At 43.6% G+C, this 13,872-nt stretch overlaps 1 protein-coding gene across 2 annotated transcripts; it reads left to right on the plus strand.

The window, feature by feature from the left end:
• Window positions 1-1,029: 1,029 nt before the first annotated feature.
• xpc (xeroderma pigmentosum, complementation group C) lies at window positions 1,030-9,700 on the plus strand. 2 transcript variants are annotated; one of them, XM_071371363.1, is made up of 14 exons: window positions 1,030-1,473; window positions 4,020-4,286; window positions 4,438-4,528; window positions 4,700-4,784; window positions 4,964-5,121; window positions 5,317-5,437; window positions 5,704-5,793; window positions 5,883-6,683; window positions 6,762-6,922; window positions 7,198-7,279; window positions 7,437-7,568; window positions 7,706-7,875; window positions 7,981-8,072; window positions 8,326-9,700. In XM_071371363.1, the coding sequence occupies exons 1-14, from the start codon at window positions 1,371-1,373 to the stop codon at window positions 8,658-8,660; spliced, it is 2,688 nt and encodes an 895-aa protein (XP_071227464.1). In that variant the 5' UTR covers window positions 1,030-1,370; the 3' UTR covers window positions 8,661-9,700. The 2 variants fall into 2 exon arrangements, with proteins under 2 accessions (XP_071227464.1, XP_071227465.1); XM_071371364.1 differs by having other exon boundaries at window positions 7,981-8,084; window positions 8,328-8,492.
• Window positions 9,701-13,872: the final 4,172 nt, after the last annotated feature.

Genomic DNA, 13,872 nt, shown 5'->3' on the forward strand with positions numbered 1-13,872 from the left:
CAAGGAAAAATATGGCCTTTAAGCACAAACTAAAAAAAGGTGGTTTAATTGATTCTGAAAGTTGACACGTCCAGTTCATCAATGATAACATTGGAAGTAGTAGTGAAGCCTACAATACAACTTTACTATGGAGAATAGTATACAATAATATGATATAATAAATATACCCTAATTGCCAGTTATCCAATTTGGCTTGCATCTCCAAATTGAATCCCTATAAGTTATAAGGCCATACAGGCACAGCATTTCATACTTCACTGTGGGAAAGGGCAGGCCCGTGCACAAACCTTTCAGGGGACAGGTGCGCAAAATGATCAAATATCTTGAAATTCACAATACTTTTGTCATTTAGCAGACACTCTTATCCAGAGCAATTTACAGTAGTGAGTGCATATATTATCATACTGGTCCCCCATGTGAATTGAACCCACAACCCTGGCATTGCAAGCGCCATGCTTGACCAATTGAGCTACACGGACCTTCTGTAACCATACCAAATGTAATATATACTAATTTGAGTGTCCTGGATTTACATTTACTATGTTACGTCTGGTCTATGAGACCCGGCTGCCACTCGCTCCACCTTATTCATGGTTTCCTCAGTTTAAAGGTGGTGGAAATATTAAGGAATTAGTTCAAGGTCAGAATACATTATATCTGTAGCCACAACTCAATTTCTTTAATCACCATCTCAAACGTATACCTTGCTGGCATACTTAAGTTTTTTAATTGAACTTTTATTTAGTCAGTTAAGTCAGTTAAGATCAAATTGTTATTTATAATGACGGCCTACCCCAGCCCAATTGTCGACGCTGTGCCAATTGTGCACCGCCCTATGGGACTCCCAATCACGGCCGGATGTGCTACAGCCTGGATTCGAACCAGGGACTGTAGTGACTCCTCTTGCACTGAGATGCAGTACCGTTGCCCCACTCGGGAGCCCAAATTAAAGGTCGGAATAAGCAGAAAGGTGCATAAAAAGGGAAAAAGTTCCAGGGAATAAAGCGCCTTACTCAGGACTGAATTTCCCCCTAGGTGAACGGGAAAATAATAGGTCTACCTACACACATCTGGAACTTTTGTAGCCTGCAGGCCATCCCTGTTGCTCTCTCGAGAGCGCCAACGATTGGGGAGTACTGATGGCGGGTACAGCGCGGAAGTGGATGCGGATGTGACGTTTTCGGACACCCCTTCATAACACTCTATCACCGCAGGATGTATTATGAAAGGCTCCGTAAAGTTGTGTTGAATAACCACGGTTTCTCCGCCAAATTACACAACCCAAGGTGTGCATGGTAAACTCAGTCATTCACGATTCTGTCTGTAACACTATTTAAAAAGTACACAATTACATTTGGAACGAAGCGAGCATGGCCAAGCGTAAAGAGTCTGCAGACACAGCAGTGAAGACAGACACAAAGAAACCGAAGAAGGTTGCAAAAGGCAAAGCTGGAGAACTAAGAGCCAAAAAAGGTAAATCTAGCCAACTAGTTACAACACCCAGCTAACAACCAGCACTGAGCAAATACTTATAGGAAACACCCGTTGAAGATGTTCTACCTTGCCATTTAGCTAATTTAGGCTACATTGTGACAACATTACATTATCAACGTTTATATACAGGATTCTTTTTTATTTATGTATTTTTTATACGCTATATATAATAGGGGGTACAACAATACCGATTATACAAAGTTAAGACATACACGTCACTGTTTTAAAACGCTTTCTTATTTGAAGAATGTACTATAGAATGATCATGTACTGCTCCATATCCTTCTAAATAAACAAGAGCGTTTTTTTATTAGTACATTGACATTTCTGAATATGACATTTTGCCATTAGCACAATTAACTGTTACATTTTAAGAGGTAAAATTGTTTTTCTTGATCCTTAATAATACATGGATAATTCTGAAGGAGACCTCTGGCCTTATTAACAATTAGGAATTTGTGCGCTGATAACCCAAACTTTTTGCAACAGATATTATTGACAAATGTATTTCAGTAAGTTCAAATCCCTTTGAAAAAAATCACACAGACCTATTATTGTTCTGAGCGAGCAAAGGTTACAGTTGGCACAACTCTTTGCCTTGTCATCCAATTTGTCTTGCCTCCAAATGTTAACCCTGCAAGTTATAAGACCATACAGGCACAGCATTTCATAATTCATATCTCTAAATTCATAACATTTGGAATGCCTCTGTAGCGAAAATTAGCTATTTTTCCAAGGAAGGGTATCTCAAGAAGGTGAGGTCTGGTTACATCTCTAAACAGCATGAGAGTCCCAGATGAATAGCGTGAGACTATGGCGAACTGTAGGTGTAACGAGGGATATGGTAAAGAGAGAACAATTATTCATAATTGAATAACAACCATTCTGCATTACGATGTTGCAGTTGCAGCTCATATCATAACTTCTGCTTCAAATCTGTCACTGATGCGTTTCAATGGGCCAGCATCTGTCAGATTCGTGTTTATTACAGATTGTGTGCAGGTGCATCGTCTTGCATGGTTACCACTGCAGATCCACTGCAGTACTTAATGCAGCTGGTGGCCACACCAGATACTGACTGTTACTTTTGATTTTGATCCCCCCTTTGTTCAGGGACACATTATTACATTTCTGTAAGTCACATGTCTGTGGAACTTGTTCAGTTTATGTCTCAGTTGTTGAATCTTGTTATGTTCATACAAATATTTACACATGTTAAGTTTGCTGAAAATAAATGCAGTTGACAGTGAGAGGACGTTTCTTTTTTTGCTGAGTTTATTTATAAACATGAATATGAAAATAATTGATTTGGCTAATTTTTCTCTAATGTAACCAATCACAGCCTTCCTTTTACTTGTATCATTGCACATCCTGCAAATCTCCAGCAGAAGGCAACCATTTTGAATCCATTTTCACATTCACTCTGGTAATGCTTACAAATTGGATCATAACCCTAAAAGTAGAAGAGATCAAGTGGTGGAAAAAGTACACAATTGTCATACTTGAGTGAAACTATAGATACATTTTTTATAGAAAATGACTCAAGTAAAAGTGAAAGTCACCCTTTAAAATACTACTTGAGTAAAAGTATTTGGGTTTTAAATATACTTAAGAATAAAAAGTCAAAGTATAAATCATTTCAAATTCCTTATATTAAGCAAACCAAAAGGTGCTATTTTCTTGTTTTTTAAAGACATACTTTACAAACGAAGCATTTGTGTTTAGTGAGTCTGCCAGGTTAGAGGCAGTAGGGATGACCAGGGATGTTCTCTTGATAAGTGAGTGAATTGGACAATTTTCCTGTCCTTCTAAGCATTCAAAATGTAACGAGTACATTTGGGTGTCAGGGAAAATGTATGGAGTAAAAAGTACATTCTTTTCTTTAGAAATTTAGTGGGGTAAAAGTTGTCAAACTTAGTAAAAGTACAGATACCAAGAAAAACACTTAAGTAGTACTTTAAAGTATTTTCACTTAAATAATTTACACCACTGCAGAGATCCCACCAAACTTTGATATGCCCATAGAGTATATAATGTTCAACAATATATAGAAAAATTTGCCAAAATAGATTTTATACATTTCCAATATTCATGTTTATATTTTTCTATATTAGAAAAATTTGCCAAATTTGATTTTTTATATTTCCAATATTCATGCTTATATTTTTCTATATTCATAAATTAATTAAAAAAAATAAATAAATTGAAATCAAAATACTTATATTACAGAGCAAGCAAAGCTAAATATGACACCAATGTTTGCTACGTAGTACCTAAAGATGAAACACTATGGAGTCTTAAGGCCAAAATGTCATAAATATGCTCAATTATGCCTTTAGATACAAATGTCAACAGTCCTTCCTCTGAAGCACTATTTTATGGATTACATTTCGTGAAAATCCCCCAAATCGTGGTCTTTTTTTGGTCTGGGTTTCGTGAGGAGTCACTCATCAGTGGATTATTCAAAGTCTTTCTCTACACTTTCATCATCTTATCATGACCCATCTTTCTTTCTACCCTATCAGAGAATGGAGAGGAAACGGAGAAGGTTCCGAGAAAAGCCAAGCACAAATCCCATCTCTCTAAACCTATAGTAGGGGACACAACCGAAAACCACACCAGCAAATACTTCCAGGACAAGACTCCAGTGAAGGAGGAGCCTGCTGATATGAGTCCTGAGAGTGATATCATCCCTCCTTTTATCAGAGCCAGAAAAGACACAGTAAAGCCTGTGAAAAAAGAAGAAGAAGATGAGGACAGCGAGGAGGATGAAGACTGGGAGGAAGTGGAAGGTGATAAAGGAATGAACGCTAGTTTTGATTGTATTGTACAATGTTTGTAGAATATATCTGTGTAGATTAATGTTCTGTTTTGTATACCTATGATGGCTCTGGTCCTTGCTCTGTGTGTGTCACTATGTGATATTGCTTTCTGAGCCCTTAGGTCCAGTGGAACCAGAAGAGCCAGCCCTGCCCTCACAGCCCGTGGAGATAGAGATTGAGACCCCAGACATCATCCACAAAAGGCAGAAAAGGTTAGAGATAGTGGCAAGATGGCATGTGGTCTGTGTCTTTGTGTGTACTCCTTTGGAAAAGCAAGTGCTGCATCCTAGATGACACAGTCAGACTGTAGGAGAATTAGCTCGTTTTAGTCCAAGATGGAAATATGAACCATCCATCAATTTACCATGACAACCTGACTCCAGGGAGAAGAGGAAGGCGGAGTTTGAGACCTATTTGCGACGCATGATGAACCGCTTCAACAAAGACGTGGTGGAGGACACACACAAGGTGAGCACACACACACACGTGTACCGTAAGGACCTCCACATGGCTTAGCTCACAGACTGTCATGATACTGCTGATGGGGGAATCACAGAATGGCTGTGGTCCATTTTTTCCGCCCTAACATGTTCTCTTCTCATTCGAACCCTTGTTACGATACCGATGTATAAACATCTCTCCCATAGGTCCACCTCATGTGTCTTTTAGCCAACGGGATGTTCCGGAACCGGTTGTGTAGTACACCGGACCTGCTGGCCATCAGCCTGTCTCTGCTGCCCACCCACTTTGCCATGGTGGCCAAGGAACGCATTGACACCAACTACGTCTCTGGCCTGCTCAAGTGGTGAGGAGGGCCTTCGATTTGTATTTGTGTGCGTGTGACTTTAACTGTGTGAATCTTTTCTTCTTCTGCTTATTCCTTGTAGCATGCTGAACTATGTTTACCCTTCTTGACACCTGACTAATTCAATCATCCCTGGCTATGTTGTTAAGTTTACGTCTTGTTCTTTGTAATTGATCCGGGTTGATTTTTGTCCAGGTTTGGGGCGACGTTCACGCTTAACCCGGAGCTTCCCTGTGAGGAGAGGCCCGACCCACAGGGCCTGCTGGAGAGGAGGCTGGGAAGCCTCACCGCTAGAGACCACCAGGAAATGACACATGTTTGTTCATGTTCCTCTGTTGCACCAAAAAAATAATTTGCAAATGGATTATGTTTTTGAGAGACGGCCACATTTTCCATAAAGTTTTAAATCAACGGTTAAAAAGTTCGGGCTCTTATGGTATGACATGTTCTCTCTAGAGAGAAATTGGGCCTAACTCAGTTTGCATTGATGGTACTTAACCGAAGCCTGTTTTAAATCAAGTGTTTCCGTTGTCTTACCTGCATGACGTAACCTTGACCTCTGTCCCCTGTGTTTTCCTCCAGCTGTTCCTATTGATGCTGAGGTCGTTACAGCTCTTCTGTCGACTGGTGCTCTCTCTGCAGCCCCTGTCACTGAAGCCCCCGTCAGCCAAGGTCCAGCATTGGCTTTGCGTGTACACACTTTTAAGGAGAAGTTCACGGGCTCTGTGTGTGTCCTTACCTGGTCCAACTCTCTTTTTCAGAGTAAGGCCAAGAACTCAGGCAGCCCGCCGAGGAAGAGTCCATCGCAAAAGAAACCTCCAGAAGAGAGCCCCTCAGAGCCCAAGGTATCCACAGGGTCCAAGAGACCGGCAGGGGGGAAGGCCGAGAGAGGAGGGAAGAAGGCAAAAAAGAAAGAGGCAGGGGAGACGGGAAAGGCTGTGTCGGTGGGACAGAAACCCAAGAACTCCAAGCGCCGGAGCATAGCCTCGAAGGTGAGCTACAAAGAGGAGAGTAGTGAAGGGGAGGGGCCAAGTGATGGGGAGGAGTTCCAGCTGACCAATGAGGAAGACAGTGAGGACTCTGAGGGAGGAGCCAGAGCCAAGAAAGTAAAAGGAGGTAAGAGCAAGGGCAAGAGTACAGCTCCACAGAAAACAAGTAGTGGAGGCAAGAAGAAAGTGAAGAGTGAAGAGGAGGATGACGATTGGGAGGGAAACGAAGAGGAGGGGGAGGAAGAGCAGGGGATGAAGCGGGGCAAGAGGAAGGAGGGGAAGGGTGCAGACGAGTGGCTGGAGGTGTACCTGGAGAAGACTGGGTGCTGGGTCTGTGTGGAAGTGCTGCAGGGCGTGGGGCAGCCTCAACTGTGCTCCAAGCAGGCCACCCATCCCATGACCTACGTGGTAGCCGTGGACGGGGACGGTCACCTGAAGGATCTGGGCAGCAAGTACGACCCCACCTGGATGACCTCCACCAGAAAGCGCCGGGTGGACGAGGAGTGGTGGGAGGTGACGCTAGAGCCATTCCTCGGCCCCGAATCCGAGAGGGACGTCCAGGAGGATAAAGAGGTGAGAATGAGATGCAAATTTACACGCCTTCATTTGTACAGCTTCTCATTTACACACTCCCCTCTCTCTGTGCTCTAGCTCCAGTTGAAGTTGCTGGACAAGCCATTGCCCACGTCGATAGCAGAGTTCAAAAACCACCCGCTGTACGCCCTGAAGAGACATCTACTGAAATATGAAGCTCTCTACCCCTCCACAGCAGCCATCCTCGGGTACTGCAGGGGAGAGCCTGTCTATTCCAGGTAAGCAGCACACATAACCGGGATATTACACATTTGAGATTTTTCATAACTGATTTTGAATGCAAAGAAGCAGATAGAGAGGGCTGTTTAAAAGTATCATTTTGTTTCGAAGTAGAGTTCATGGAAATGTTGCTCTTTTTTGGGGGCGGGTCATGTAAATGCGTTACTATGGTATGCACACTCATTGTTTGGTATCCAAAACAAATGTATCTTCTTTGATTGTGAAAAGCCATGAGAAATACAGTAGTACTTATTTGCATCTGGGGTCTCCACAGGGACTGTATTCACACGCTACACTCCCGAGACACCTGGCTGAAGGAGGCGCGCACCGTCCGTCTAGGAGAGGAGCCCTGCAAGGTGAGCAGGGTCGTGTTCTTTAGGGCACACCGTAGCAAAACTCACTTACACACACTTTCTCTCACACTCACTCTCTCTCTCTCACAGACAAGCTCTCTCTCTCTCACACACACACTCTCTCTCCCATACACCTTCTCTCAACCTCTCTCTCTCTCAGATGGTGAGAGGGTTTTCCAATCGCTCTCGGAAAGTCAGGGTGGCGTCAGAGCAGAAGGACAAAGATGACCTGGCTCTGTTTGGTGAATGGCAGACAGAGGAGTACCAGCCCCCAGTAGCTGTGGATGGCAGGGTATGATTACTTTCTAGTGTGTGTGTGTGTGTGTGTGTGTGTGTGTGTGTGTGTGTGTGTGTGTGTGTGTGCGCGCATGCACATGTATGTTGCATTTTTATAAACAATTGAGTTAAGTATATGTTTGTTTTCTCCAGGTGCCTCGTAACGACTTCGGCAACGTTTACCTGTTCAAGCCCTGCATGCAGCCAGTTGGCTGTGTCCACCTGCGTCTGCCTAACCTCCAGAGAGTGGCTAAGAAGCTGGACATGGACTGTGCCGCTGCTGTCACTGGCTTTGACTTTCACGGTGGCTACTCTCATGCTGTGTAGGTTTTCCGTTGTGTGTGTGTGCGCCGATGTATGGTTGTGTAATTGTTTGTGATATGTGTGCTGGTTGTTACGTAGTTTGTTTCTGTGTGTTTCTTTTCTAGAACGGACGGCTACATTGTGTGTGAGGAGCATGAGGAGATCCTGAGAGCAGCCTGGGTGGAAGACCGAGAGATCCAGAGACAAAAGGAGAAAGAGGGGAGTTGTGGTGTGTCTCAATGTGTTTGTGAAAAGCCTCTGTTTTGTCATTTCGCTCAAAGAACATCTTTTTTCAACTGCCACTGTGTATTGTACAGTTGTATTGAATTTAATAAATACGTATTTCCTGCAATTACTCATGTCTTTATGGAGAAGGTTTGTTTTTAACTACGGTGTATTACAGGCATTATCTTGTTTGTTAGGTTAGTGCTTCTCATATTTTGTTCACATATGTCTTGTGTGTGTTTTCCAGAAGCGGGAAAAGAGGGCAGTGGCTAACTGGACTCTGCTGGTGAAGAGCCTGCTGATCAGGGAGAGACTACAGCGTCGCTATGGGAAGAAAGGCCCAACCCCCGTAGGAGGCCTGGACCAACTGAAGAGCCAGGATAGGGAAGGGGTAGAGGGTCTATCGTCTGAAGAGGAAGGGGAAGGTGGGCCGAACACGGCTTCTGCCGCACTGGCACAGGCCTGGCCCCAGAACAGACAGGGGGAGCAGGACAGTGGCACGGGGGGATCCTCCAAAACTACATCCAAACGGCAGAAAAAGGGCCAGGAAAAGCACCTTTTCCCCTTTGAGAAAGTATGAGATCATCCAATCCAACTCTCTCTGGCGCCCATCCAGTCGTGTTCTTCATGTCGCCAGAACAGATCAGAAGTAGGTCAGGCCGACAGGCATCTGTTCCTGGTTCCTGCTGTGCTACAGGAGATGTAGGTCATTGTAATCCATGTGGACCAAAACAACAAAGCAGCCTGGTGTTGGTGTGGCACACGGGCATGCCTGAAGTGTCCCCACTCGCGCCAGCAAATAGCCCGCTTTTCGCGTGGCGCCCGACTGGTAAGACGCTTGAGAATTGCTGTTACGCTGCTAGCAAGGCAGAGGTCCTGGGTTTGAGCCTCTGTGTAAACCCGACTCGGGAGGAAGTGGTACTCTCTAAGCTAGCAGCGTGACCACCTTTACACTGCAACAGACTCTAACCTGCACCGCTGCAGTTGTTTCACACTCTCATATCTCTTATCGCTCTTGTCTCTCTAAACACTCATATCTCTACGTGTGTGTGTGTGTGTGTGTGCGTGTGCGTGCGTGCGTGCTTGGGAGCTCAGTTGTCTGTCTCTACTGTGTATTAATAGACTGTTTTTTTTTATCCAAAGTATTTTTCTAAGAATTGTTATAAAAATGTAAAAAATGTATCCGAATTGTTGTTATATTACAGCGTTGATGTGATGTTAAAAGAATGGAAATAAATAGCAGATATTTTGGGACTCGTTAGTTTGATCCAAATAGTAGTGTTGACTCAGGCATTTGTATCATCCTCAAGCTGCCCAAACTACAAACTCAGACATTCACAACAAGATCAGTTTCATCATCACAATGTCTCATAGCAACGGTATGTTTTATCCTTGAGGCAATGGAGCCAATCACTGATTGTCAGAGACAAGGAGGGAGTTATTTTACGCTGGCTTGGGTTGAACCGGGCAATGGCCCATCATGTCATCGGGTGAAAGCGGGGAGGGAGGAGAGCTCTTCTCAAATCGCACGGTAATCTGCACCGCTCGGTCATGTTGTCAGCATGGTGCATTGTCTAGAAACATCTCTTTTTACATCAAATAAATGTTTGAAATGTCAAACTCGTTTTCATTTTCATTTGTTCTATGAGATAATATCACAACGAACCTTTATTGTGCGTTATTACATAAATGCTTCAAAATTCACAAAATGTGACAGCTGAAGAAGACTACCACAGACCTTATTTTCAGCGTTTATTCTAAACAAAAACTCCATTCGTTTGGGTTTGTTCAACGAACCATGGCGGAGTTTGCGCCTACAAAAGATGTCATTACTATTGCTTTCTATTACTACATCTGCTTAATTACGTCACTTTTGTTTTGAGCCGACTTCGCAGTCGGACAGAGTGGGGCTATTGGCTCACGCCCGGTTCCAAATCGAATGCAGTCAACTTTCACCCGGTGCAAATCACGCCTACACGGGAGCCCGGGCGAGATTAATTGAACCCCCTCAAGGATTACTGCAGGTCAGAGATTCCCAACACGAGCCAAGTTCCAGTGTCTGTGACGCCCGCCGTTTGCTGCAATGCACACCCAGAGGAGAGCGTGGTGAAACGAGCCACAATGTCCTGATGAGTTTTGATGCGGTCTTTACCCGACAAAGTCAAGTTAGGATATGTCAGTTATCTGTGCGAGCTTTTGTCCTGAACCCATTAGGGTGCTTTAGGTGCCAAGCTTATCGTCATGTTGCAGCAGTATGTAGGAGGGAGATTCCTAGATGTGAGAAGTGTGCAGGAGGACATGAGATAAAGGAATGTGTAGTATAGGTGGAAAAAGTGGTGCTTGAGATCAGAACTGTCCGGTGAGAGAAAGGCAGGTTGCCAGCATCAGAGTAGGACAGAGGGTGTAGTATGCTGAGGCAGGGAAGAGAGTAGTAGAGGAAGATGGGTCCAGGGGGAGGGATCCTAAGAAGAACCCTGTGAGTGGGATGAGGCCAATAAAGAGTGATAAGAATAACGTGCTTCAATAAGGTTGGCTTCTTAGCCTACTGCAGAAATGGAACGTAAATCACTGAAAATAGATGTGGTGGCAGCTGCAGAGAATTACTTGGGTGTACAAAATTTTACTGCAGAAGAGTTAGGTGTGTTTGAATGATAGTGTCCCGTCCTCCCAGGCTGTCGGCCTTGTGTAAGAACAGATAGGTGGGGTGCGTCACCTGAGTAGGTTGAGTCTCCTGTCCGGGTTGGCGCCCCCCTCGGGTATGTGTCGTGGGGGAGAACTCCGTGGGCTATACTCGGCCTTGTCTCAGGGTAGTAAGTTGGTGGTTGAAGATATTTCTAGTGGTGTGGGGGCTGTGCTTTGGCAAAGTGGGTGGGGTTATATCCTGCCTGGTTGGGCCTGTCTGGGGGTATAGTCGGACGGGGCCTGCCGACCCCTGTCTCAGCCTCTAGTAATTATGCTGCAATAGTTTATGTTTCGGGGGGCTAGGGTCAGTCTGTTGTATCTGGAGTATTTCTCCTGTCTTATCCGGTGTCCTGTGTGAATTTTAAGTATGGTCCCTCTAATTCTCTTTCTCTCTTTGTCTTCTCTTGGAGGACCTGAACCCTAGGACCATGCCTCAGGCCCCTGGCCTGATGACTCCTTGCTGTCCCCAGTCCACCTGGTCGTGCTGCTGCTCCAGTTTGAACTGTTCTGCCTGTTGCTATGGAACCCTGACCTGTTCACCGGACGTGCTACCTTGTCCCAGACCTGCTGTTTTCGACTCTCTCTCTATACCGCACCTGCTGTCTCTAACTCTGAATGGTTGGCTATGAAAAGCCAACTGATATTTACTCCTGAGGTGCTGACCTGTTGCACCCTCTACAACCACTGTGATTATTATTATCTGACCCTGCTGGTCATCTATGAAAGTTTGAACATCTTGGCCATGTTCTCTTATTATCTCCACCCGGCACAGCCAGAAGAGGACTGTCCACCCCTCAGGTTCCTCTAGGTTTTTTTCTAGGTTCCTGCCTTTCTAGGGAGTTTTTCCTAGCCACCGTGCTTCTACATCTGCATTGCTTGCTGTTTGGGGTTTTAGGCTGGGTTTCTGTATAGCACTGTGTGACATCGGCTGATGTAAAAAGGGCTTTATAAATACATTTGATTGATAGGGCCAAGTAGTCGAATAGTGGTGAGGTTTTAATGGGTGTGGGGTTAGATGGTAGGGCAATTTTTTTCTTCCCCTTTCCCGCGTCCTTTTCCCTTCCCTTTTGTGTCACAAAGTGTAATGAATTCATCCTCCACAACAGTAGACGGTAAACACAGGGTGATCAGCTTCTATCTCCAGGCAATCAGACGGTTAAATAGCCATAACCTTAGAGGCTGCTGCCCTATATACATAGTCATGGAATCACTGGTCACTTTAATAATGGAACACTAGTCATTTTAATAATGTTTACATACTGTACTGCTTTACTCATTTCATATGTATATACTGTATTTTGGTCATTGCCACTTTGACTTTGCTCATCCTAATATTTATATACAGTACCAGTCAAAAGTTTGGACACCTACTTATTCCAGGGTTTTTGTTTATTTTGACTATTTTCTACATTGTAGAATAATAGTAAAGACATCAAAACTATGAAATAACACATGGAATCATGTAGTAGCCAAAAAAGTGTTACAAAAACTTAATTATATTTTATATTTGAGATTCTTCAAAGTAGCCACCCTTTGCCTTCATAACAGCTTTGCACACGCGTGGCATTCTCTCAACCAGCTTCACCTGGAATGCTTTTCCAACAGTCTTGAAGGAGTTCCCATATGCTGAGCACTTGTTGGCTGCTTTTCCTTCACTCTGCGGTCCAACTCATCACAAACCATCTCAATTGAGTTGAGGTCGGGTAATTGTGGAGGCCAGGTCATGTGACGCAGCTCTCCTTCTTGTTCAAATAGCCCTTACACCGCCTGGAGGTGTGTTGGGAAATTGTTTTGTTGAAAAACAAATGATAGTTCCACAAAGCGCAAACCAGATGGAATGGCAAATCATATTTCTCTTTGCTTATTTGAGCTGTTCTTGCCATAATATGGACTTGGTCTTTTATGAAATAGGGCTATCTTCTGTATACCAACCATACATTGTCACAACACAACTGATTGGCTCAAATGCATTCAGAAGGAAAAAAATTCCACAAATTAACTTTAACAAGGCACACCTGTTAATTGAAATGCATTCCAGGTGACTACCTCATGAAGCTGGTTGAGAGAATGCCAAGAGTGTGCAAAGCTGTCATCAAGGCAAAGGGTGGCTACTTTGAAGAATCTGAAATATAAAACATATTTTGATTTGTTTAACACTTTTTTTGGTTCCTACATGATTCCATGTGTGTTATTTCATAATTTTGATGTCTTCACTCTTATTCTACAATGTAGAAAATAGTAAAAATAAAGAAAAATCCTTGAATGAGTAGGTGTTTCACAACTTTTGACTGGTACTGTATTTCTTAATTACATTTTACTTTAGATGTGTCTTTATTGTTGTGAATTGTTAGATACTACTGCACTTTGGAGCTAGGAACACAAGCATTTCACTACACCCGCAATAACATTGCTAAATATGTGTATGTGACCAAAAGAAGAGAAATAGGCAGAATATGGAGGCCGTAACCGGCCTCACACTCCAGTACAGTAGGTGGCGGTGTATGCAACGTTCAGTTGGTTGCAATCCGGCAATACAAATTGTAAGAGGAAGAACACGATCCAAGGACAGACAGTCACTGAGCCATAGCCAAGAATGCACCCTCGGGATTACACATGCATCAGAGCTATAAATATATTCCCAGCCACTCAGAGAAAATAGTCACGGGAGAGTGTTGTTGATTTCTTCCATAAATTCTTTAAACCCGACTGATCTTATGTCATTGTTTAACACTTGTAGGCTATGTATTTTTCCATTTCATTACTTTTGTTCATGTACTGTTGATGCAGTGTCTGGCCAGAGCCAGTTCTTAAAACCTTGATTCATTGTGTCTCTGGATTCCTACTAATTGTTAGAAGAATTTCTTGGTATTAGAGATGGGCAAATAATTAAAATGTAGATTATTTGTAAATTCCCTAGAAACTTCTATTACACTGGGCAGATTCGATTATGCTAAAACGCGGGGCACCGGTCAATGGCCCGTGATGTGAACGGGCAAAAGTGGTGAGGGAGGAGCGCCTTTCTCAAATGAACAGTAATCTGCGGCGCTCGGTCATGTTGTCAACCTGGCAGCATGGTGTATTGTCCAGAAACGTATATTTTCCATAAAAGA

The sequence above is a fragment of the Salvelinus alpinus genome, chromosome 28 (genome assembly GCF_045679555.1).
Source record: "Salvelinus alpinus chromosome 28, SLU_Salpinus.1, whole genome shotgun sequence".
NCBI lineage: Eukaryota > Metazoa > Chordata > Actinopteri > Salmoniformes > Salmonidae > Salvelinus > Salvelinus alpinus.